Here is a 27,586-nt window from a genome sequence, read left to right as displayed (position 1 = left end):
CTTGTCTGAATGGATTGCAAAAGCATTAATATGTGCTGCTTTTACATATATCATTCCAATAAGTAGGTTGCAGAGCAGTATTTCTTAAAAGTATGGTCCTAGGAGCTCTGAGGGTCTGTTCAAGACCCTCTTGGGGTTCACAAAATCAAAATAATTTTCCAGCTTATTTTGAAAATAATGCAATATAATCCCATCAAGCAGTTGTGAGAAGATGTAGCGACAGTGAATGTCTCAATTCTAATTTTTAATATAATAGATATCAGTAAAGCTATTTTAGGGTCCTCCATAATTTTTAAAAGTGGGGAGGGGTCTTGAGAGAAAAAAGTGAAACATGATGTAGTGGAGGGGCACCTTGGCCAAAAGCATGTATTGCATAGATAGTATTCCAACAAACATCATTTTGTCTCTCCATCCTTTCAGAGGCATTACTTAAGTCACAAAGCTGGATTTGCAAGTGGCTTTAACCAAAAGAAATTAATACAAGTAGTCTTTGGTTAATAGCAGTAATTGGAACTGGGAACTCTGTTGCTTAGCAATGTGATTATAAAATGTGGTATTGTATGACTATGCTGACTTCTAACCGTTCTGGCAGTTCCAGTTGTGGTTGTTAAATGAATCTTGCACAGTCATTAGGTGCAACATCACATGACCACCACCTACAACTTCCTGCCAGCTTTTCCATTATCTTCACTTGTGGGAAGCCTGAAGAAAAGGTTGCAAATGGCGATCATGTGACTATGTGACATTGCAACCATCATAATTGTGAGCCAGATGCTAAGTGTCTGAATTACAATCATGTGTCTGGGAAAGCTGGGATGACTTCAGTTTTGGAAGACCAGTTGTAGCTTTGAATACTCATGATCAAATGGTTATTAAATAAGGACCTAGACAATGATATCTAAATTACAAAGTTAGTTCAGGAAATAAAGCTGCAAGAGGAAGCCAGATTTTGGAATACTTTCTTTGAGACTGAAGGCAAGGGAAAATGAACAAGAGAGGAATGCAAATCTGGATCTGAATATTATGATAAGCCATAGTTAAAACAAAACAAAAAGTTCATAAGCCAGCAACAAGGCATAGTTTCTACTTGTGTTTTCTGGTACAAGAGAGCCAACTAAAATAAAATATTTATTTGGGTCAATGATAAGTTTAGCATTACACAATCAACTCACCAATTTTCTTAAAACAAAATAGTCACTAAAATAACACTAAACTAGAATAAGAAGAGAAGCACATTTTGTTCAAAATGACAGATAAAAATCATGATCAGGCTTACTGTTTATGTGAACAAGGCTAATATTTTTTAGCTTTTTATTAAGACATATTTAACATATCAATACATTGAAAATGCAGCCATTTTGGTAAAGATTAAATTCATTTATCAATTAATTCTGCAAAAAACATTTAAATTCAGGCCCCATACACAAATCCAACCCTTTGAAGCCAAAGAGAATTCACTGTAATGTTTAATGTAATAGAAATGAAAAATATTAAAAATGTGGGTAGTAATATTAACCGAATTCAATCAATTTATTTTTCAAATTTATTTTTCCCTTTGATTGTAACAAATTTCCTTTGATGCTTCCTACAGCTATGAGACCAAGCCTTAGTCTAAACCCTTCTTTTAACTGGTGAGAATTATACTGGAAGATGTTCAGATACTAGACATGTAATCTGTCCTTAACTAAATTAATAAATTGAAACTGCATTTATAAAGTGGAAGATATACTAGTTGAGAATTATCTCTAGTGTTTAATAGACTCATCTGCTTTTCTTACCTCCTCTCCTTAGTTTTGCTGCCCCTTATTTGTTATATTTTGATATTTCTGCTTTCTGTAGTCATTAGATATTTATCTGCATGAAGAATCTTAATGAGCCTGTAAAAAGAAATTAAATATTGTGAGGAATTACAGTTCTTGCATGGTCTTGGTATAGCTATGTGTCAAAATGCCTGGCTTCATTAAAATACCGCATTTGGGTAGATGCACATAGTCATAGTAATAGCCTTCTCTTGTACAACTTGCCAAAATGAAAAGTTCCAAATTATGAATAATTGTAAATTGGGATGTGCAAAACACACATGCCTGACCTGCTTTGACTGGGGAAAATTGAGGGAAGAAAGAGGTGGGAGATGGAAAAACTCAGGGAAGACACATCCAGAGATCAAGAACAATTTTCCACAAAAGAAAAAGGCTGTTGTCTGCCCAGTTTGTAGGTTTATTGGCCTTCTTACATTCTTTACCATGGGGAAGTTAGAGCAGAGGCCATTTTGTGGGTTAATAATAATAACCAGTTCTCTGTATGTTGGTGTAATTTCTTGCTGTACAGGCAATGCTAAGTATGCAGTGTGTGCATTAGAGGCTGTGTGAACAGAAATTTCAGGATGCCAATTGCAACAACTGAGCTTTTGCAGGATGACATTTTGAAATGCAAGAACGGGGTGCTACTTTGCTGCAGCTGTTAGCTTTCCTTCATAGTCAATTAATGGAGTGCCAATTAGTGTGTGTGTGTGTGTGTATGTTTAAATTGTTGCAGGAAGGGCAGGTTCATAATGCAAAAGGTGTGTACTCATGTGCCTCAGGAAGAAGCCTCTGCCAGGGCATAGTCAGAGAGGTGTGTTTGTTTGCTGTTGCTGTGATCATTGGCAGTGCTGAAGTGAACTTGGTTGATTATTGCTGTTGACTCTAGATTCAAGTCAGGTCCATCCTGAAAAAAATGTGCAGTGCACTCATTTTGAAATCATAGTTGAATCTTCTGAGATCTACAGCCAGAGGGAAATAGGGTAGCAGGATAAAAGGACAAAGTAGTAAAAAGTGGAGTTATAAAAATAATAAATAAAAATGGAAAACAGCAAAAAAAACCAAAAACCTTGCCCATCTATCATTCTTTTTTCCTTGTTATTTATTCCATATGAATTAATTTTATTTTCTTGGTGGGACATCACCACAGATATGTGACTGGTTCTGAGCTCAGCACTCTCCCACTTTCCCAATTCAGTGTTTTTTATGACAATTGATTGTAGACTCTATGGAAGTTAATTCAGTTGTTGCTTGTTTCTTGCTGGCTAACTGTGGCTGCTGTATTGCAGAAAGCACGATTTAAATGACTTTCATGGTTTCCTATGGGGGAGTTTTAAATGTTTTCAGTGTTTATTAATCTTTTGGCAGATTAGGTAAAAGGCAGAATTAACTATATAGACAATCATTTCACCTTCTGCTGTGATCCCAGGGCAAAAATGGAGGAAGCAGCTTACATTATTTGGAATTCCTGTTGTTGCCTGTGAAACACCTTAGGCAGTTCATGTGTTTATTTTGCTGGCACGCAACAAGTTTGAAACAAAACACTTTATGCACACTACTAATTGCTAGCTTGCCGTTCCTTCCAGACTTACTAAAAATAAAGCAAAAATGGATTGCCATGAACAGTCATTTTCCTTCAAGTTTTAAGCTATTTTCCACTTGTGTCTGGCATCATAGCCCTTTCCAGAACTTATGGACTACAGTTCTTTTAAAGATTGACAAGAATTGACCAGACAGAAGAAAGATATTAGATTGTTCATCCAGGCAAACACATGATGACATCTCTGAAGGCCTGCTGTCACCTTACATCTGAACCTCCACCTCAAGTCCTTTCCCTGTAGCTTTGAGTTGCTATTACTGCCAAGATGTTTATGCCATTTCTTTTTTATAATTCAGTGCCACGTATTTCTTAAACATTAGTTTCTCCATTCATATGTATCATAATTTTTAATAAATATTCTGGGTATCTTGAGCCATGCTTTTGCTTTTAAGCACCTTTTCAGCACAGATTGGACTGTTTGCATTTGGCCCCCCAGATCTTCCATCCAACTGTCTAAATTATTTTAACTGACATAGTTTCTAATTTACTCTCTCCAGTTGAGAGAGCATCCTGTAGCTTGTTTATTTCAGCATTTAATTGCTCCATACTTCCACAAATTAGATTCTGTACTGATCCATTTTGCTCTACTGGTGAAGCAAAGATCTCTTCAGCATAGCTTAGGTAATATGGGACCTGTGGTGTAGCTGAAAAGACCATCCCCCCCCCCCCGAAACTTTGGGGCTTCATTTGCTTTGTACTAAGTGAAAAAAACAGACCAATATTTTTCTGTGGTGGCAGCCAAATCAGTTACTAGTATTGCTTCATTGTCTGTTATGATCCTTTTCCCCTTGAGATGAAATAAGGAAAGAAAATCCGGAGATCTGATGGAAAAGTTTAAATAATGGAAGTGATATTTAATTTAAATGCATTAAAAAGCAGTCCTTCCGTTAACACTCTAATACTGTATATTGAATATTTTCTCCCATTCAGACATTGCCGTCATCATACTTTTTCTATAAACTTGAACAGGATTTAAGCAAGAAATATTTGCCTCCTCTTTCAATTATTTTAACGCCTAAATGGGCTTGAATTTGTAACTAAAAGTTTTCTATTCTAATTCCCAGAATTCTTTGCCAGCAGCGCACCAAAAGGAATCCTTTTCCTTAAACAGTGAGAGCATTTGAGAAAATTACCATTTTTGTGATTTGTTCTTCAGTTGAATTAACAATATGCCTGTTGAAAGGTCTGATTCATTTTGGCTTGATAATCTATGGTTTGAAATGTGTTTGAATATCAGTAGCTCAGGTTGATAGCTGGGCTGTTGGTTTAAGCTCCAAGCTTGGCAATTTGGTTGCAAACGTTTTGTCACCATTTGAAGAGACATCGTCAGTGCCCTTTGAATAGTGCTCGTTGACCACACAGGCACCCCACTACGTAGCAACAAAATTATAACCCATCGGCTCACAAGAAATCGGACCACATCTCAATAACAACAGCCAGCCATTCAAACTATCAAACAAGCCAAAACCAGACCATGATTCAGAAGCAACCAGATAAACAACTCTAATCCTAATCTGCGTTACATAGACAATTCTTAACTACAGAACAACAACAACAGCCAGCCAATCAAACAGTCCAAAATCAGACCATGACTCAGAAATATCCCAACAAACAACCTTATTTGCATCTCATAAAAAGGTATTTAAAGACCTGTGTCCTGACAGACAAGCACAATTAAAAATGCACTGACTACATCTCCTTGAATGGTGACGAAATGTTTGCAACCAAATTGTATCACAGTTTCCTATGATGTTCAGATCAGAAGTATGGTTTAGCCACTGCTTAATAACCAAAGCCAAGATATGAGTCTGGTTTATATATGTTTCAGAGGGAATTATTGCAGGCAGAGAAGACAGGAAGGGACAAATCTATGTCTGCAACTTGATCCATGTTCTATCTATCTCTATAATGTTTATTTATTTGGGAATACCAATAATATAAAAAGCCAGATTGGTGTAGTAGTTAAGGCAGCAGACTAGAGACTGAGACACCATGAGTTGTAGTCCCAGAGCCAGCTTGGTGACCTAGGGCCAATCACTTTCATTCAGCCCTAGAAAGGGGGCAATAGCAAAGCACATTGGAAAAACCTTGCCCGAAAACTGCAGACATATAAAGTAATGTCATATATGGTCCTCTACACCCACTGAAAAATGAAGAATTTAATGAGGGAAGAGAATATTTTTGCGGGACCTGAGTTTTACGACAAGGAGTTATATATGAAAAATAATTTAAGGGAAATATAATATTACCCAATACATTCTCAATCCGATAAAAACCCATCCATTATGAAGCTGAAATGAAGCAGACCTTTCTAGGCATATATCTGCTTCCAGAATTTGTCTAATTGCCTTGAAGGGTTATATCGTAATGAAGTGGATCATAAAGGAATACATGCATGCATACTTTTCTGTGGTTTTCTCCACCTTCTCTAAACAATCCTGTATAACTGTAAAAAAGGTAATCCTGACTGATAAGTCAAAAGGAGAGAAAACCCTATTTACAATTTGTTAAGTGTTATCTAAATAAAAATACAATAAATAAATCCTTCCTTTAACAGATTGAATGTCTGTTCAATCTGAGATTTCTTCAAGCCTAAAAAGAACATTCATACCTGAGATTATTGTGTTAAATAGTATTCTACGCCATTAATCTATATACCGCTACAACTCTTATTTTCTATAAAATTTATCTGGGTGAAACGGTGCATTATAGGGCAACAATTTTTAAAACAAGGTACCTGAAATGGGCTAACCTATGGAATGCAACCAAAATCTGGGACCCATGATTACCAAGAGAATGGAAATTTGGGAAAGAAGTGGCTTTGACTCAATAAGGCACTGGTTGTCTAGTAACAAAATAATAATAATAGTAAATGCCCATATAGCAATTTGCCTGTATTTTAATGTTGACTGCTTTAACTGCCGTAAAATTGATTTTAAGTTACAGCTTCTGAATATATTGCTCTCTGGTTGATCACATATGTTCTCAAACACAGGTGGTCCTTGGTTTACAACAGCAGTTAAAATGAAAGTTTCCATCGCTAAACAATGCAGTAGTAAAATGTGACATTATGTGATTAGGGATGGCAACCAGACAGTCCAGATTGCTATCTTAGACTCAGGACATGTGGATTGTTAAGCCGGAAGAGGCAGGAGTCCCAGGCATGTAAGCCAGCAAGTGCCATTGGGGAAGGAGTGAAGGGTGACCACAGACAAGAACCCTGGACTCTGTGGGCACATATGCAGGTGCAGGCAATGTTGCAGGCAGGTGCTCCAGAGCATAGATGGATGCCATGGGGTGTGTGTGGAATGGAACATGCCAGGTAAAAAAGGTAGCAGGAGTGAGAGCAACTTAGCTTGTGGAAAACTGAGGAATTGTTAGAAAAATTGTAATCATGTGAGCTGGAACATTGTAATCGCAAGCCAGGGACTGACTATGGAGACACTGCAACTTTACGGACCCATCATAAATTCCCACATTCAGTGTGGTCGTAATTTTGAACAATCACCAAACAAGTGGTTATAACTTGAGGACCACTTGTACATCCACCATCTGTGTCAAAATGTATTTCTATTAAGTCTTTTAGTTGCCAAAATGATCCCAGGTCCATGAGTTAAACGACTAATATATCTGTAGTTGGAAATATTTTACTATAGTTCCTTGATAACGTACAGTATCATGAAATGGGTAAATAGAAATGTTCCTAAGATTAGAAATGTCTTCATATTTTCTTTTGATACCTGCAGCTTTTCAGTTTGATAGTCTGCTGAATTCAGACAAAAGTGACTGAAGAATCAGTCATTACAAGAAGCAACATAAACTCCGCCATCTCTGAATTAATACTATATAAATAGGAGTTGGTACATAATGTCTTTCAGCTCTTTTGGAGAAACGACTTGCTATAATGACTGATGTTAATCTATGCGATCTGTCAGCATTTGCACCAACTAACACTGAGTAATCTCTTTGCTGATAATTTGTCAGAACAAGCCAGCCTCATTATCATTATATATCTGTGTTAATATGAGATGTTTTTATTATTTATGCAGCTATTTAACTTTTTCCTCAAAGTTCTGTCTCCTTCAGAGCTAATATTCAAAGCTTTGTCCAAAATTTACTTGATTGTCCCATCCCTTTTACAAAATTACCAAAGCTGTGTCCACTGGAGCTGAACACTCTGTGTCCCTCTGTGTCTTTCTCTCTGTCTCTGTCTCTGTCTCTGTCTCTGTCTCTGTCTCTGTCTCTCTCTCTCTCTCTCTCTCTCTCTCTCTCTCTCTATCTCTATATATATATATATATATATATATATCATGGGACTCGCCAGAGCGCGAGACAAACGCTGAAGAAAAAGAAGAAGAAGAATATATATATATATATATATATATATATATATATATATATATATATATATATATATATGTGGATGTGTGTGTTTGTGTGTGTAGTGTGTGTAAGTGTTGAAAAGTTGCTGTGTGTGCTACAACTTTAAAAGCACCACTACGTAGATTTTTTGTGTGGTGTGTGTGTGTGTGTGTGGTACAGGATTTTCATGCAGGTCTTGGCGTGTTCGGGTCTCACAAGCACGAAGCACGAAGCCGAAAGCACCAGCCTAAAGATGGAGAGTGGAACCTCGTCGAAACATTGCCAAGATGCTCTCAATCTTACATGGGAAAAGACCCGAACACGCCAAGACCTGTATACACACACACACACACACACACACACACACACATACATATTCAGATGCGGAAGAAAAAATATATTTATGAGAAGTTGCAATGTTATTTGGACTGATCTTTCAAAGAACAGACTTTATTCATTGTTGATTATAATCTTGAATTTTTTAGGGAGAAGAATCTGGCAGATTTTGTCTATAACATCTGAAGTCTGCTACATTAAGACTCATTGAACAGAGGGTTTAGTGTATGCTGTTCTCGTGGTTATTATTTGCCCTGAATAAAATATACTAATTCAATTCACACATTCAGATAGTCTTTCCTAAAAGTGCTTGAGACTTCTGCCTAGTAAAATAAGTCCAAATATAATATGTCATCCCTGAAGGATATCTTGTTTTAAAAAGCTAGCCTCATCTATCCAGTTATGCACGCTAATATTATACAGAATTATTAGTGCATGTCGATGTCTTTTGAGTGAATTTCAAAAATACGCTGAACACTTGAGAAGAATTTAAGTCTCTCAAAAGAACTTAAGGATATGCAAATAAACCTAGCTGATCAAGTTAAACAGATGCAACTCACACAAACAATGTGAGCCCCGCTTTCCCTGGCTTTTGCTGTCAAAGAACAAGATGAAGTTCTGATGATCTGTTAAAACAAAAGAGTGATCATGGAATTTAGCACTCTCATAATAATAAACTGCTTTGGTCTCTTTATGAAAATAGCTTAGTAGGACAACTCTTACCAAGATGATGGGATATATCCTGTAAATCAGTGAGTGAACATCTTTTTGTTAGTGCATATAATTCTGAACCAGCATTCTATTAACAAATAATTACCTCATATTACATTTTGATAGGATTTTAGCCTAATTAATTACAAGTTGAAAAACCACTGTCAAAACGTCATCAGAACTAGATCTGATCAGAGACAAAGTAGCAAACCTTCATGGAAAACAAAGGTAGGGCATCCATTGAATAAAGCACATTCATATGTTTTATTTTGTAATTATAATGAGAGAGGTCTCTTTTTTTTCTTCTTTAAGGAATCTCCTTCTGGACGCCGGAAAGCCCTTGCTACCAGCAATATCAACATGAAACAATATGCGAGCCCCATGCCGACACAGACAGATGTCAAGTTAAAGTTCAGGCCTTTGTCTAAGAAAGTACTCTCAGCCACGCTGCAGTTCTCATTATCGTGTATTTTCCTAAGAGAAGGAAAGGCTACGTAAGTTTTGCAGGATGTGTTACTCTGTTGCTCTTTTATATCCTCCAGTCCAGAGAGCCTTTCTTGAGCTTGTCAGCCCTTAGCTCCCATGAACCACACCATCAAATTTCCCTTGGATGGTTGTTAAAAAATCTGTGATAAGTATGGTTTCAAACAATTCAAAGTGAAAAATGCATGATAATCACTATGTAAGTCCAGAATAAATAAGAAAAAAGACTCCAACAAGGCAGTTCTAAGTCCAGAATAAATATTAAAAAAGACTCCAACAAGGCAGTTCTCCCTTCCCAAGTAGATAATCCCAGACCTGCCTACTGTCCTACCTACCTATCTGTATGATTAGTCAAGTCTGCTTTGTATTATCACCCCTGCTGCTTCTCTTAGACCTCCCATAAAAGTGTTGAAGGTGGACCACCTTCAACCCCATAGATCCCACAGAGGCTATTGATTATCATTCTAGTTTTTTTGCAGGGCGGTGGGTGAAGAGCATGAGTTGTGGGAAAGACATTTCTGGTTTTGTATCACCTCAGGTGTGGCCTTGAATGAACAATTTTTTCAGTTTCACCACAGAGTCATAATATGAGACAACAATATGAACCTAGAGCATTGGTAAAAATTAGAAAGATAATGACTATAACACATACTGTAAGAGGAAGCTCTATATAATTACTAATTATTTTCATTATAATGATTTATGCTAACTTGCGGCCCCAGCACAATATCTTTTTGAGGTTCCTTTCGTTAGTAAAAATTATACCTTTTCTTTTCCCATAAGCCTTCATATTCTTCCTTTCAAGATGAAGCTGTAGCTCAAGATTAGAATTAATTTGTTTCCTGGAAAGCACTGAATCAAAATTCAGCAGACAGGAAACCTGTCAAATGGGAAAATAGCCATTAGTTTAGATCTGTCAAGATGCTGTAAATAAAGGGCATCTTGAAGCAACAAATTAATTTGATGCTGGTAGGATGATGATGATGATGATGATGATAGTATGAGTAGTAATAGTTGTTACACTATTTACATATAATCTGCCAGATAGGTCTGATTGGATTTGGTTCTTTGACTATCAGATCCTTTCCAAGGATCTAGGATTGCTAAAGTTAACATCATAAATTATGAGCTGTTCCATGTAATAAAACTTTTTTTAATTGGTGAGTTGAAATTTTATCCATTCTACTTGTACCCAATTGCTTTTCCAGATATTTTGAATTGATCCCAAGAACACTAACCTCTATGATTTTCCATATTTGCTCTATTTGTGTCTTTATATAGTATTTCCCTATTTTTTCTGGTTATTTCTGATTAATCCTTCCATCTCCAGCTACTGCAATTTCAATTATTCATACTTATTTCTTTGTAACTACTGCTGGCTTATTATGGGCTAAATGTTTATTATTGTTATGCTTGCTCATACAGTCAGCCAGATTTAGACTGCATTTGGCATTTCTATCCACCTATTGAGTCCTTAAGATCTGGGATAGGCAGATGTTGTTGTTTAATGATGTTAAAGGTATGTATTATTATATACATAAAAATGTGAAATCACAGCTGCCAGTTCTTTAGCCCATGTTGGCCTTCATACGCATCAATTTCTTCCTAGGAACCTAGGATATTGTAATGTGTCGGTGTAATATATCTGCAGATCCAACCATCATCATCATCATCATCATCATCATCATCGTCATTGTTATTGTTATTGTTATTATTGTTATTATTGTTATTATTAGAGATGAAGATATGCAGAGCCTGGCAAGTCTGATGAGTATGAAGCAAGCAGATATTGGAAATTTAGATGACTTTGAGGAAGATAATGAAGATGATGAAGAAAATAGAGTAAACCAGGAAGAAAAGGCTGCAAAAATTACAGGTTTGTTTCTTCCTGGAATATGCCTTTGCTTATAAACTTAATTTGAAAATTGTTATTCTTTTTGACCATTTTTCTTTTGAAAATAATGTAGGTTTGTACTATTTGCATTAGAAACAAACCAATTGAATCTAAAACATGGATTGATGTCCTTGTGTGAAGTAAGGGAGGATTCATACTCCTTTTGTTAACTTCAAAAGATCCAAAAACACTACATTCAGACAGTCTTTATTTCTGTCACTGTTTCTCTCTTTTGACTCTGTGGACTAAAGCAAAGTCACTCATGGTTTGAAGGAATAAGGTTTCTGTATATTTATTTTAGTGGGTACTAAAGTCTTGCAGGAGTATTGAAATATGGAGTTGTATGGGAGATTTTACAGGTTTTCAGGCCATTAGCCTTCATAATCCCCCTAGCTTCCACAGTTTACTAATGGAGGAAGAACTAAGCTATCTGCCTAGTAAATCTAAATTTAAGCTAATATTTTAAGTTCTTGAGTTGAATCAAAGAGTAGTTTTCCATATCTTGAGAGCATAGCTGGATAACTAGGTTCTGCATAAGGAAGCAAACAGATAAACAATCTACCCTATCCAGCAGTGTTAATGTGAAGTAATGAAAAGGATGATAAGCTTGACAGCACAAGATAGTTGACAACTTTATATGAGAACAGATTTGTGTTGTGTGTGTGTGTGTGTGTGTGTGTGTGTGTGTGTGTGTGTGAGAGAGAGAGAGAGAGAGAGAGAGAGAGAGAGAGAGACTTCAACCTACAGAAGGAACAGCAATATTTTTCACCTCAAGAGCTCAGTTCCAGGAAAGATATTCATGAAAGAGAGGAAAAGAAATAAAATTTAAGTTTGATGAATGAGTCACAACCCATATCTCTTCTTGGAAATTTTCCAGCAGCCTTGTTGATTCAGCCTACATCCTTCCTGGATAACACATACTCTGAATTGAATCTGGACCACATTCTGGAATACTACCTTTTTTAAATGGGAGTTGGAGTAGCCTCTAATTACTACTAAGCTGTACCATAATTTAATGTGTAACCCAGTAAACATATTTGTAGTTGGAATAACGTCAGTGTTCTACTTTCTTTGATGTTCCACATATCAAGTATTATATTGTAATCTCCTTGGGAAAAAAAGATTTCTATTTCTACAGTATTATATGTTCCAATCTTAGGAATATACAGTATGTGTGTATACTGATAATAAGAAAAATTAAAAGAAAACTGATAAAGTAGATATTGAAATATTTGTTTATATCAGTAGATTACCTCTGTCTGTCATTAGAGTTTTAGTAAATCACGTTGAATGGAAAAGATGCTTATATCACCAAAAGCAATTCTTTTATTAATATTGTTTTCTATAAGCAATTTTTAATAATTTTATCATAAACTCCTTGATAAATGAGATAATCTTGATCAAGTTTCTTATTTGTTCCACAAAGAATTGATGCAATTATGTTACGTCTCCTTGAATTCATGTTATTAACATTTCTCCATCTTGCAGTTTTCCACACATGCTTGCCTTCATTCTTCCCCAGAGCCTTTGTCAATCTCAGTCTCTGTCATTCTCTCTTCTCCAAATGACTACCAAATGTTCAATTAAAGAAAAAAAATTATGAACATTAAACAAACGCATATAGATTTCCTTATCTTTTATCTTTGTCATCTCTCTTGGTGGCAATTATATATATGATATTCATGATAATGCCGCTTGGAGATTCAGCTGTTGAAGTCACTATATGGCATTGCTATACTGTATTATGGGAAAAGAAGGTTCCACATAATTTCTGTGAAAAACTGTAGTAATTAAACTAAACTGATGGTTCCTCTTCCCTTTTCCTTCAGTCACTTCCTTGATTGTCTGCACACTTGAACAACTTTACCATATAGATCAGATTGAATGTGTCAAATACGTACTACATTCTATCAAAATGTCCAGTTTAGGTTATAGCTCTTACCCCATTGGATCTATTAGCTGTAAATTGTCCTAAAAAGGTTAGAAGTGGGAGTATAGGTTAACTAAAACTTAGGAGCCAGCCCTGGCCATTTTTTATTTTTTTTTGCTTTTCCAGTTCTACAAGGTAGGACAATCTGGCTAAGCTTTATTTGGCAACGTTAATTGTGTGTCTATGCTACCTTAATTAAAATATTATATTTCAGTAATTTAATTATTTGTTCTTGTTTTAGTGTAGAGTGTATACAGGATAATTTTGTTAATTAAAAATATTTCACATTCACTGAGGTTCCACATTCTAGAATATGGAAAAAGCCCTCAAAGTACAGAGATATATTGACTTTGATTGTTCGGTCGGGAATGTATTCCTAAATTAACATTTGTCTTTCTTTCCTTTTCTCTTTTTCCTAATAACAGCATGTATTGTATTCCTTTTCCATTAAATGACCTTACCTCACAGTTGTCTTGACTGGCTTCTGTTTACAGAAATTGTAAACCAGTTGAATGCTCTGAGCAGCTTAGATGAAGATCAAGATGACTGCATAAAGCATACAAATATGCTGTCCACTAAATCAGCCAGTTCTTCTGAAGGTCTATGAGCTTTCCTCCTTTTCTGTTTCTGGCATGCCTGCATTTTACTGTGACTTCCTTAGTATCTGTTCATATTCAAGTGTTGGTTATAGCTTTGTGCTTCGTGCTTGGTGTCCATTACAGTCTTGTTGCATACAACCAAGAGTATGCAACAAGATGTGGTGCGTTCATCAGCCAAGGTGAGGAAACTATGGCCCTCAGATATTACTGGATTCATGTTCCCATCAGCCTCTCCAGGGTGGTCATTGATCAGAAAAGATTGCAATTATAGTCGGATCTTCCATTTGCTAAAGCTAGCTCAGAACCGCCATTACTTGTGCTTGAAAATATTGCATTCTTTATCTGAGGTAATTTGTATGCTGCATGTGGGCCTTCCAGCTTAGTAATGAAAAAATTGCCACCTTTATATATTGATTTTCTTTAAGTTAGCATTTTTTTCTTCCTAAAAACTATTGCTAGAGCCTTCCACTTCACTGAAACAGTCACATAATAAACTTGCACTTGTTTTTGTTCATGTTACTAAGCTGGAAACATTGGTGTTCTATAAATATAACAGTTTAGTTTAGCAGTAGAAAACGTGTCTCGATTCACTATTAAAAGGAATACATAGTACTTAAAATAAGCATTTGGAAAGTGATTGTTTAAACATTCCATGTGTAATCCTAAATGAAAGTATAAAATGTGTACTGAAAAGTATTTTGCTTGGTTTCTTAGAACTTATCAACAAGCTTAGTTTCCTGGATGAAGAGGAGCAAGATTTGGCAAATTCAAGATCAAATCCATTTGTAGATTCTGATAGGTCAGAACTGAATCCTTTTGGAGACACTGATATCGAAGGTATTTAATTTTGCCATATACAATCTTTTGGATTGTGCTATACATTGCGGCAAGATCACAAACTACATGTACTTCCTACTTCTCATTTTCTAAAAGTTTCTTTGATGTTGCTTATGTGCTAATAATTTTCAATTTAAGTATTCAACCATAGCTTGTTTAAGGTGCAACTTAATGATGGAATTATTCAATCTGCAGTAGCCTTTTAGGTCAGTGTCTGATCAAATCATTTTTCTCTTTCTAGACATGTCTGGGAAATTTAATAAAAGCTTATATAATATTTTAAGTCCTAGTAATAATGATCAATACTTAAGTCCCAATCCATCAAGTACTCTGGAAGGATATCATGATGAATAAAATTAAAAGCTACTGAATAGTCCAGAAGAATTGTTTTCAGGATCATTCCAGTCAAAATCCCAATTGACTTCAATCCAGCAAAACATACCATTCAGATGTCTCTTGAGTTGTGAGGCTACTGTATTCTCAATCATTTTACATACAAATAAAACATTTGAGATGCCCTACGAGTATACGTTCAACCAGCCCAAAAGAGGATTTCTTTAACAAAGTCCTTATCGTTGCTTCCGTTAAACAAAAGGAACATATGGGGCCAGTCCCATTTTTGTTTAACCAGCTGAAAAAGAAAAGGATTAGTAAGCAGTGGTCCTCGTCCCTCACAACTGATTTTCAGCCTTGAAATCTATAGCCTGAAGAGGATCCGAAATAAGAAGACAAATAGTTGCTGAGCTTTCATCCCTATGTCTTGCCTGTAGCTTAACTGAAAAGTTGTAATGGATCCATTCAACTTTATCTGCACAGAATTGTAAACTGTGCTGTTCCAGTTGCATTCCTCCAACATTTTGGCAGACAAATTACCATTTAGTATGGAGAAGCTATGTTGGCCTGTTTTGTGCAGATACTGCAGAGAGACAGAAGTAAGCACTTTCTTGCTCCCTCCACAGGGCAGATATTCAAATGGATCTTAAGATGGACTCTATATTTTGATCTATCCTGAGACTTTCTCCTTTTGTGGTTCATCTGTTGTCCATTCTACTTCAATATTCTCAGCTCCCTAGTAAACCTTGGAGGTGATCTAATTTCATGGGACTAAAGGGCTCTTTTGGATAATCCTAGCAATTTTGGTAATCTGCTTTGGTAATCTGATTCTGAATTCCTGCCAGGACATCAACAGAATCACATCTTCATCCTATTTCACATGAAGTAGCAAGTCCCCAGGTGCATTTAGGAAACCTAAAAATTCATCAAGATCCCTCTTGCACCCTTGCAGAGATTTCTGCCAACAGAATAGAGAGATTCTGTTTATGACAGTGAAGTTATAAGGGGTTTTCTCCAGACTGTCAAGGCCTAGTAGATCATTGCTTGCAGAGCCTACACAAGTTATTGGTCTGAATGTCTTCTTATTGAAGGGTGCAGCTTCTCAGCTACCTTAGTGGGCGAGACTAGATAGAATGGCCTGAAACCAGAAAGAACCAGATTTAAGTTTTGTAGTAAGAAAAATGTTTTGAGAACAATTTGACAGTACCATCCAGCTATCCAGAGAGATGTGGGCTTTCCATTCTTGGAGATTTTCAAGACATGAATTGAACAAGCCATTCTTTAGATATAGTTTAGTTCAGTGGCTCTCAGTGTGAACTTTTGCCTTCAGGCTGATACTAATTCTGGCCTTGTTCCTTGGTCCTTTATTGGCTAGGCTGGGAAATTATTATCTATTATTTTTTAAAATGTAGTATTGTTTATTACATTTATTTGCTGCCCATCTTGCCATATGTGTACTGCTATCTGCATAGTTACCTCCATTCCATTAGAGACCCCCTCCCTAACATACTAGAAAGATTAATATAGAAAAGCAGAGGTGAGATTTGTATAAATTCTTTGCTTCTTTCTGGAGTGATAAATACATACCAAGTTATGAAATATAATCACGATACAACCATATTGTATTCTACAGTGTTCTAATTATTGAGTGTAATATCTAACTACTAAGCCTCTAGAATCTAGAGTCTAGATGATTTTAAATCTCAGGCTTTCCAATAGGAGACTGGCCTCCAACATCAGATCCATAAGGTTGATATTGGAGAAAAAGGATATGCATACACAGAGTTCCTAGTGCAAGCCTTATTCTACCATGGAACAGCTTCATCTGTGCTTAATGGGTTTTTTCCCCCTGGACATTGGGTGGCTGGAGAAGATAGACTGAAATGCTGTCTGTTATTAAACATACTGTCTGATAAACTGAGGCCGACGGTTAGGGAAGTCTCTTCTAGCTAATGCTTGTAAACTAACTTTGTTACTCTGCAGTACTTAAGGGAGGCTTAACTAGTCTAAACAGCAACAGTGTTTCCCTTTTAACTGTGTCTTGGATTAGTAATACATCCCAGAGTTCTGCTGTATCTACATTTGACAGAAGGATTTAGATTAATTAGTTAATGTTTGTAAAGAATTTTGAAGATTAAAAGAACAATATAAGTGTTAAATGTTACAAGAGGTTGATTGTTTAAATATACAGATTCTTTCTGAACACCCTTCTCTTTCCTCCTTCCCATTGTTCTTTGTTTTCTTATTGTTTTCTTTTGTTTAAAAAAGTTTGCATCACTTTTCTGTATTCGGTTCATGTCTTTGATGACGTGTTAATCTCGAAAGGTTTTTTTTCTTTCAGCTTTTTGAGATAGTAACTATTGCATCTCTAGCACTTGGACTTCTGTAATTAATCAGTTGATTACTTCATTTTTGTTATAAATGATTCTTGTATTCTTCCTTTAAGCCGTACTTGTCATAAATATTATAAATTGAATATCAAGATTTCATCTGTACAATTCCACATATTCTTTATTAATGGTCCTTGATATTCTGAAATATGCCTCTAGAACAGGGTGTATTTTAAACTGATGTTCTAGAACATCTCTGTTACTGAATGAATTTCATATGTCTAGCAACTCGGATGCAGGACTAGATATGCAGTCATAGAGGCAGATTAAATATAAAGATGAAATGAACAAATTGTGAGTTGAATTTGTATGATCCTAAGCCAGTTTTTGAAGTAGATTACTGGTACATTTCTTTAGTTAATTGTTTCAGGGCATATATCAAATCTGAATGATTTCTGAGTCACCTGGCCAGAGCAGTATGTTGCATTCCTTCTATTTGGGAGAGCAAAAAATAAGGGACATTATGAAGAAGATATATAACAAAATTACAATATATGACTAATCTGCTTTTGGTTTAATGGATCACAATTGAGCAGGACTTCTGCTTGAATTGCTTTACTTTCAACAGTTGAACAAAAAGTAAAGGTGAATTTTTTGTAACAATGACAATTTCCTTTTTGTATATAACTAATTCTTTGTTCTGGCCAGTACTGAATAACATGTTAACGCTAATATTTTTGTACAACACTAGAAGCAAAAGTCAAATGAAACCTTTCCCTCTTTTTCAATTATTTATTGTTTAAAATGCATACACAAAAGATGGAATTGGGAACATGGCAATCTGCTTTCTGCAATCTGCCTTTTTGGAAAAGTTGGTTTTAGCAGAACGTGTAACTATTTCAAATTATGTCTGAACAGGTATTATATGAATTACATGGGTGGTCCTGTGGAAATCCTGAGGATTCTCCCAATACTTACCAATTTTCTTAGTTGTTTGTTTTTTTTTCACTTTCCCTAGTCATCAAATAATTGTCTGGCTATTTTTTTCATTTTGGTTTATAATGGTTTACAACACACTTTATTGGTACTCCTCTAGTTTTATTAATATTAATTTGGGATGGGAACTATTTTGTATTCTACTAGAGTTATAACAGGAGAAATACACTATTCTGAAGGAATTGAAGAGTTCCTTCTCCATAAAGACACAACCTCTTGATTGTGCTCTCTGTAGAGCAAGACTTTAAGATGACTTCATTATCCAAACAAGAGCGCTACTGTGATGACAGCGATGAATATAACCCCTTTAAAGAAAAGAGTGTGGAGTATGTGAACCCTTTTGATGAGCCAGACCCTGAACCTGAGATCCTATTACCTGTCAAAGACTCTCCTCCTCAACCTATCAAAAGGAAAAATATCCGGCCTGTGGACATGAGCAAATATCTTTACGCTGACACATCAAGAACAGATGAAGAGGAGTTAGATGAGTAAGTAGATCACTTTTTTCCCCTTTGCATTAGTTGGGATTTCAGCACAGAACCCCCAGGCATAAAATATTAAAACCTGATTATTCTTGTATGAAGTACAAGAATAAACTGCTCCGTTAACAGAATTTGAACATTAAACATTGGGGCATGCGTGTTACTGGCTTTTTGTCTGTGAGGCTTTAAATCATCAGAGCAGAATGTCTGAAGGGAGGCGTAGATACAGATATTCACAATGAAAAGCATGCATGCTCAATTCAGGCGTGGCATGGCTGCTGCAACAGTTCGGTTGGCTAGTGGCCAGCTTTGAACTATCCATATATATAAGGTTGAGGATAATGGATGACCTAGTCTTTAGAACTTTGGTACTATCCTTTTTTTAGTCAATAATCACTCAATACATTGAAGCGGTTCTATATAGAATTCAAGACTTCCCCCCTTTTCAAATATTGTATTAGATGTATTATGCAGAGAACTTTTCTTAATCGGCTTTAGTAATAATAGCATCGATTGCCCTAATATTTGAAGAAGATGAAACTCATTGTGTTTTCTCTGTTATAAATACAAATGGTGGTCCCAGGTCTCTCCTATTCCCCCCCGCCTTTTTTCCCCTTGTCCTGGAAAGTGAGTGTAGATTTTTCTAAGTTGTTTTGTTGGCTTGTTGCTTTGAAAAATAATTGCAACTTGATCAAGTCTGAGTGTTGGTTTTGTATACAAATTAGATGAGACTGAGTCAGATCTTGATGACTAAATGGACGTAACTATGCAGTACCAAAGTAAGCTATACAGTACCAAAGTAGTTTGCTGTTGCCTTCTTCAGGGAAGTTTTTTTTTTTAAACCCCCAGCCTAATGAAGCAGTTTGACTTAGTTTAGCTTCCAAGGCCAGACAAAGCCTACTGAGGTATAGCAAGATTTATTGTTCTACTTCCTGAATCTGACTAAGTACGTATTATCAGATCAATATCACTAGATCTCTATCATCTTAGCCATCGTTTGCAGTTCATGACAAATTAGAAAAGGCAAACAGTGGAAGGTTGATAGTCAACGGAGAGAAGTAAGGGGGAAAAAAACAAGAGAGTAAAAAAATTGATATAAAAGTACAAGTAAAGATCTTTTAAAATTTATTGTCATCTACAATGAAATCTGTAGCACTGAATTAATAGAAGGATATTTAAGGAATACTGGATGTTTTCTATCCAAATACTAATGTGTTTCATTGCAGCTGTAGCTTCCTAACCTTTTTGTAGCATAACAGTTAACTTTCAAGACAGTCAAAATGTGAAGAACAAACCACCCACCATCTTTTCAGTAGCAATTGCTGGACCATTCCTTCTGGATTCTAGGCACATGTTTACATGTGCATTAAGGATCATATGTGGAAGCTTATTTCCTTTTTCATTGAACTTCGGTTTATTTATCAAGCAATCCTTTGCTTCCACTGTGCTGTTAGGCTATTTATGTCCCTGCATTGTCAGCACAGTGTTTCATAATCAGACTTTCATCAGCAGTATCCCTTGGTGCACTACAAAGAATATAAAATTGGGAAACAGGAACCATCAATTTCAAGCTATAGATGAATCTCAATCCCCTGTTTTGTATGCATGTCACTGTTTTTGTGTTCGGTCATAATCTCTTCTATAACATTTTGTGAGTTTTAAAAGAAATTTCAAGAACTTAATTTTCTATAATGTTCTTTCTCCTTAATATATGCAACTGGTATGCAAATTTATAAATTTACGGATTCATAAAATTTGGGTATTTTTTAAATAAATAGCAATAGCACTTGGACTTATATACCACTTCTGAATACTTTACAGCACTCCCTAAGCAGTTTACAGAGTCAGCCTATTGCCCCCAACAATCTGGGTCCTCCTTTTACTGACCTTGGAAGGATGGAAGGCTAAGTCAACCTTGAGCTGGTCAGGATCAAACTAGCAATGGGCAGAGTCAGCCTGCAATACTGCATTCTAACCACAGTGCAAGCACAGCTTTTATACCATGCAGTGTTTTACTTGAATAACCACCCTTTGAAATGTGAAGTCAGAAAGCTAACTACATTCCAATCTCAGAAGAATTAGGTCAGTGTCCTTAAAATATGGACCAAATGAAATTGATTGACATCCTTAGTGAGAGAGGAAAAAGCCCCTTATTTTCTGCATACCTCACCAGGAATGGTAATAAAAGAGAAGTACTAAACAGGACTATCTGATAAACTACAGCATAAGGCAGCATTTTAAAATAAATTAATAAAGGCAGCCTCTAGCTGTTCACCTGAAATCCCATCCGGATACATTTGAATCATATGGGTGGTGCAAAGAGCCCCAATTCAATGGAATGGCTCAGATTTCACATAGAGGAGATCACACGGTCGGTTTCTGAATGTGAATTTCTCTTGGAGAAATCTGGAAAATCTTCTGTAGGAGTCAATTGGATAGAATGCTATCTGGATTATAAAGATCTTCTGAAGTTTCTCATCCTTGACTCTCTAATGCAGGGTTGTCAAACTTACGGCCCGCAGGCCAGATGTGTCATGCACTGGCCAAGCCCACGCCCGGTTTAGCGAAGGGAGAAAAGTCTCAATACGTTACGTGACAATGCCGTGATGACACGGTTTGACACCCCTGCTCTAATGATACTCCCCACCATGACCCAGCTGCTTCGCCTTAGCAATGCAAAAGATCATCTTTCTTTCCTTAACAGATAATTGTTCTTCTAGATTATGAGTAGATAAAGGAGGAGGATCACCTATCCTAAAGTATGCTAGGAACAATGTTACTGGAATCTCCAACTGTGGTTTCTTTGCAACAAAAACATACTAGTACTGTACCAGAAAGATTCCTATAGATCCACTTTAATATTCGTTAGCCATTACATGTTGCTTAATGATCTTTCATGGAGCTTGTAAACTTGTAGCAGCTTTTGGAAAAAAATACATTAGCAATTCCATGAAAAAGTATTGGAGACGCTGTATTAATTCTGCTGATTGCGATACAGATAGCACCTGGGAAATTCACACGAGGAAGTCCAGTTCTCTATATGTAATGGAATAATACTTGTCAGAGGCAAAGAGGCTGGGTTCACACATCACAGTAAGCCATAATTTTGGCTAAAAATCATGATTGGATTTGCACAACATACTATGCCAGTGGTTCTCAGCCTTTGGTCTGCGGACCCCTGGGGGGCTGTGATGTCATCACAGGGGGAAGTGTGAATGCTTGAAGAAATGTTATGATTTAAATCTTAAATCTTGAGGGTCCTGGCTATGGTCCATGACCACAAAAGTTATTTAAAAGGGGTCTTGGTGAAGAAAAGGTTGACAACCACTGCACTATGCAGTAAAGTATAATTTGCAAATCATAGCATTTGCATTCATCCAACACAATAAGTCAGAATTAAAGTACAGTATATGTATATATTGTGTCAGAGGGAAAAAAGTAGTAATATCTGGAGCACATTGTTCTTGTGTCTAAATGCACAATAAATCTTATTGTGGAAGTGAGGAGAAGGTGGTGGTGTGTCATCCAAATTCCAGCAGTTCCAATCACAGCATTGAGGAAGTAGTCCTATAATGACTGAGAAAATACTTATTCTTCCTTTGCATAAACTAGCAGTGGAACTCTGTGTACACAGTGACTGTCACAGGTATCCAGAGTTTCATTCTGCAAAGTTGATAGGCTTGGAACCATGAGGGTTCATGAAAGGGCAGGCAAATGATGAAATGTGTGTCATGAGATCATTGCAGAATTGCTGTGATTTTTGTAATTGATTTAGGTATTAAGATAGACATACATAATCATTTAGCATCAAATTGGTTTTTGCTGCAAACAGTGGTCATCGTGAGTAAACATGTAGAAAATGCTTCCAATTTGAAACAATTTGAGTTTGAAACACCTTGATTCAGAACATTTCCCCTGAAGTTGGAAACAGCTTGTTTCAAACTGGAACGAGATGTTTCAACTTCAATGTATTTTGTGCTTCTCTGAACAGGTGTATTAAGCCAAGAGATGAATGGAGCAATGTTCTAGGAAACAGCTTAAGGATGTTAAGCCTAAATAAGACTAGCCAGGTGCATCTGGGAAGGCACACAGATAGTTGTGATTATGGTTATTATTACCTTTATTGTCAGAGTACAACATGTGTACAACGAGATTGACTGAGCCTCCCTTCGTGCACCCCACCAACACAACTCACAATGAGGACAGAAGTCCCTAGGTCCCTAACCCAGTCAGGGAGGTAGTCCACCTTCAGCATTGCTTCTCAGCAGGTGTTTAAATTACATTGCTCAGAATTCTGGAGATTATAAAGTGTAGTTGAAACTAGTAGCCCCTGAGAGACCAATCTTCCATGAATTTCTCATTTTTGTTGCTGTTTAAAATGTTGGCTATCTCCACATTTTGTACAAGTGAATCCCTCAGTTGAATTATGTGATGCATGCTTAGTCCATCTTCCACGTATTATTGTTGGGTATTTGTGCCAGAGGTGTTAGCCTGCATAACTCATTAGCTCTACTAGAAGCTCTTGGAGATCAAGCTACTTGTTCACCATTCCTTTTCTCCTCAGTTCCCATCACACCTGAGGCCAGACCAGAATAGCCAGTTCTTTCATCTGTTTTGTCCATGTTTAGTTCTTCTCCTTTTCCATGTTATTGCCTACTCATCTTTCAGAAACCTGTTGAGATTTAGAGGAATATGACACAGATTTTAAAAATTTCAGGTCACCTTTCTGCAAATGGAGAAACAGTACACATTGGGTGCAATTCGCAATGTGAGATAAGCATTTATTTCAAATCTGCTCTCATTTTGTCTACACTCTAAGCCAAACAACTCTAATCTTTTCAATCTCTTTTCACAGAAGTCTCTCCATCTTTCTTATCATTTTCATCATCCGTCTCTGGATCATCCTATTTTTTCTCCTGTATGTCTTTTTTAAGATGTGGTGACCAGCCTTGCCTGCAGTATTCAAGACGAGGGAACCCTCTGTGATTTGTGTGATGGCACTGGGACCGTTTCAGTATTGTTTTGCATCTCAGTCACTATGCATGCATGCCTTTTGCTTGTATAACTGTCCATGATTATCTGAGGAATTGGGAAGTATTTTAAAAAGTAGCTTGAATTCTGGAGAAGATGTTCATAATTGCAAGGAAAATATATTTATTCCAAAGCTATCATCCTGCTATGTAACCCATTAAATCTAGGAAAAATAATACAGTGAAACCTTGATTTAAACAGGAGGGAGGAGGGAATATTCATTATTCCCAATTGTTCTGTACATTGGGGAATTTGTTATTTGCAATGCTATTATTATGCAACTGACACAAATTACTTCATTTGTGCATTGTTACACCACACATATTATTTCTATTGTGCAAGTGATATAACTTATAACTTCTACAACTGATGTAATCATTTCATCGAGGTCTGCTAAGTCAAGATTTCCCTGTATAATATACTGTAGTTGTTCATTTGTACATTTAAATATAGAACTATATATGGAATTTCTAGAACTAAATGCTTTTGGCTTTAATGGGACAAATTTTCAAGACTTCTGTTCCTGGCATCATTTTCCAAATTCTCAATTTCTCTACAAATAGTCCTCCACTTCTGCCCATAATTAGGATCAGAATTTTTATTGTCAAGTAAGGATATTGTTAAATGAATCACACTCAATTTTACAACCTTTTTGCCACAGTTGTTAAGTGAATCATGCAGTCATGATTCAAGCCAATGAATCTGGCTCTCCCCCCCCCCCCATTGATTTAGCTTGTTGGAAGCAGGTTGGTAAGATCATTAAGTGGCAATCAGATGACCCCAGGGTCCTGCAACCATCATATGCAAATACATCTCAATTACCAAGCATCCAAATTTTGAACACATGGTCATGGAGACGTTGCACTAGTCATAAGATAATGGTCACGAGGACTGGTCATAAGCCACTTTTTTCAGTGCCATTGTAACTTAATAGTCATTAAACTAATGGTTATAAGTCAAAGACTATCTCTGTTGTTCACTCAGTGCCTCTGTCAAGTTTTAAATGAAACTTAACTGAGCTTGCAATTCTGTACAGATTTTTTAATAAGAAATTTGTTACTGATTTGTTACATTTTCCCTCAAAACTAATGCTATGATGCATGTATTTTTAGTGGTCACAAACCTTCATTATGGCAAAAACATTTCTTGATCTTTTACAATACAGATGAGAAGGAAGTATCAGTATTGTAAAGACATTTTAAATTAGTATTTCTGTTTTCTTTGTAGTAAATGCTTTAACTTAGAATTCCATAGTTTTGTCCTCTGTATTGGTTCCTGTGTGACATCAGAATTTGCCATTAAGTCAACATTCGTTTTTATCTTCTGAGCCAAACTTTTTAAAGCAGCTTCTGCAAGTCACATTAAATTAGAAAATGTAAAAACAGGCATTATCTAAAAGGGATGTCATTGTATCTTTAGGTGCATATATTGAGCTTTCATCCTCTTTAGATTTTCCTTCATTACAGCTCGTTCAGAAAACAAATATACTCAACGTACGTAGATGGTTCATCATGATTCCAGAGGTATCTTCCACAAGAGATTTTTCACAAGGGAGAGCAAAATTCATTTGACTTGTCTTCCCTATCCGATAGCATTTTTTAAAACCATATTCAGCTCCCAGGGAGTCCCAGTTTTATTTTCCTAGTTTTCATGTACCAGAAATATAGGGCTTTGCAGGTAGTCCTTGACTTATGAAGACATTTGGGACCGGAATATTTTGCTGTAAGTTGTTGTGGTTGTAAGTTGAGGCACCAACGTGACCAGACCCAAATCTTTTTACCATTATTACAGTGGTTGTTAAGCAAATCACAGAGTTATAAGTCCAAACTTTGTGTTGTTAAGTGAGTCACATGATCGTTAAGCAAATCCATTTTCCCAAATCAATATTTTTTGCCAGAAACTAACAAAACCCGCCAGAAACGGACAAACGTAAATGGCAGTCATGTGATCATGGGAAGCTACAACCAGTAGTAAATGTGAGCCAGTTGCCAAGCGCTCAAAATACGTTAATGTGATCGTGGTGCCAGGTGTGTGTATGTGAGTGTGATATTTTATAGTGGTCAGAAGTGCTTAATGTATAGCACTCTTTCTGAGGCCTTTGTAACTTTCATTGAGCAGCTGGTTATAAAGTAAGGACTACTAATAACATTTTTAAAAAAGGTAAAGGTTTCCCCTGTCCAGTCATGTCCAATTCTAAAGGGTGGTGCTCATCTCCATTTTATAGCCAAGTGAATCAGTGTTGTCCAAAGTGTGAATGCTTCCATTTCATGTGAAATTCTACTTAAATTGCCCTATGAATTATTTTCCAGAACAAGTAAAGATCTGGAAAAAAATAATGTATTTTAATACTGCTTTTGCTATTTTGTGCATATCTTAGCTCAAAGTTCATACTTTTTTCTTCACAATTAATTATTCACATGAGCTTAGCATAAAGATAATTTAGTGAAAGTCATGATCACATTTTGCACAGTTGCACAAATTTCTGGACAAGAGTATTTCTTCTTACGTAACTGAAATATAATCCTGGATGAAGGGGGACATCTCTTATGCAGAAACAACCCAGAGTAAATAAGTTATTTAAACATTAAGGAGTTAGGTAATTACTAAAATATATTTTGACCACCTTTTGAGAAACTAAGTTTTATATATGATAATACTAAATAGAGTGTGTTCCTAGGTTGTATTTAAAACCTTAAACATGGGTGAGATATGGAAATAGGTGTCACACATTTAAAACTTCTGAGAGGTTTTTAAGAAACTTATGAAACATTTTCTTAATTTTCTTAAAAATAAATGTACACTTGTGCAAAAGATAGAAAAGAAGTTCCTGTTACTGTGAGCAGCTTATTCATTACTCACTTACATTAGATATAGGATAATATCTGACAGATGCTGAATCTCTGTTTCCAAGGCCATGGGGGTCAGATAGTTTGCTATCAAAACATATTGTTTGTTAAATGTCCACACACAAAAATAACTTTTAGAACAAAAGAAAACTCTGTAACCTCCTTGTTCTTAACTTTTCTCATCATTAATTTCACCCTGCTTTGAATTTCCTCTGTTTGAGGACAGCTTAACAAGCTTGTTAGCAAAATTAAATGATTGACAGACATTCTTGAGTTTTCTCTTCCAAATGGAGTGCCATTCATTTTCTACCTTTGCCTTTTGTCATGCACATCTCCATTGTTTATTTTGACATCACTCTGAGCTTTGATTTTTTTTTTTTTGCATTTGATGAGCACTGAAGTGAGAACATCTCAAAGGTGCATTCACTTTGCAACCTGGTTATTTTCCTTTCAGTTATTTCTTTCGTTCAACTAGATCTACATCTTCTGTCTGTAATAAACTATGACAAAACAGCTCTGCTGTGCAGTAGTTTATGAATGCAGTTAGGTTTTATATTTGCTTTAAAGCCTTTTCTCTTTTTTTCCAGAAATCTAATTATATAATTAGCAAACTTGACTCCTCAGAGAATTACTTACTATAGATTTGTTCCAATGGATGATTCTTCCTGGTTACAAAAGAAATCACAAGCCACAGGGTGGTAGTAAATGCATTAACATCCTTGTTTATATCCTACTTATCTAACTCAAAATCCAAACCATTCAGAGTGCTTTTGAGATTGAATTAAGAGAACAACAACAATAAAATTAAGCCTTTGCTTCTAGATAAAATAAAAATAAAATCCAAAACCGTACAATTAAAAGGTAATCTGTTAGAAAACTCTCCAAGCTACAGGCCAAGATCTCTGTGAATGTATTTAGCAGCATATGAATCTCTTGAACATGGAATTCCATAAAGTCAAAATATATCATTAAAAGAGGATACACTTTTAGACTCATATAAATTGTTCAAAATGCTCT

At 36.0% G+C, this 27,586-nt stretch overlaps 1 protein-coding gene across 4 annotated transcripts in view; it reads left to right on the top strand.

Annotated features, from left to right (window-relative positions):
- Positions 1-27,586, top strand: part of EHBP1 (EH domain binding protein 1) — a 252,941-nt gene that overhangs the window by 78,158 nt on the left and 147,197 nt on the right. For 2 of the 4 annotated variants that reach the window (XM_026668427.2, XM_087949125.1), the window contains exons 6-10: positions 9,121-9,302; positions 11,028-11,167; positions 13,610-13,714; positions 14,429-14,551; positions 18,446-18,698. In XM_026668427.2, the coding sequence (XP_026524212.1) occupies positions 9,121-9,302; positions 11,028-11,167; positions 13,610-13,714; positions 14,429-14,551; positions 18,446-18,698 (803 nt within the window). The remainder of the gene's footprint in view (positions 1-9,120; positions 9,303-11,027; positions 11,168-13,609; positions 13,715-14,428; positions 14,552-18,445; positions 18,699-27,586) is intronic. The other 2 variants (XM_026668426.2, XM_026668424.2) reach the window with 1 other exon arrangement.

The sequence above is a fragment of the Notechis scutatus genome, chromosome 1, assembly GCF_049901735.1.
Source record: "Notechis scutatus isolate UNSWTSFEM ecotype Mainland chromosome 1, rNotScu1.2, whole genome shotgun sequence".
In the NCBI taxonomy this organism is placed as follows: Eukaryota; Metazoa; Chordata; class Lepidosauria; order Squamata; family Elapidae; genus Notechis; species Notechis scutatus.
The sequence above is the reverse complement of the archived record's forward strand: the minus strand, read 5'-3'. Positions and strand labels throughout refer to the sequence as shown.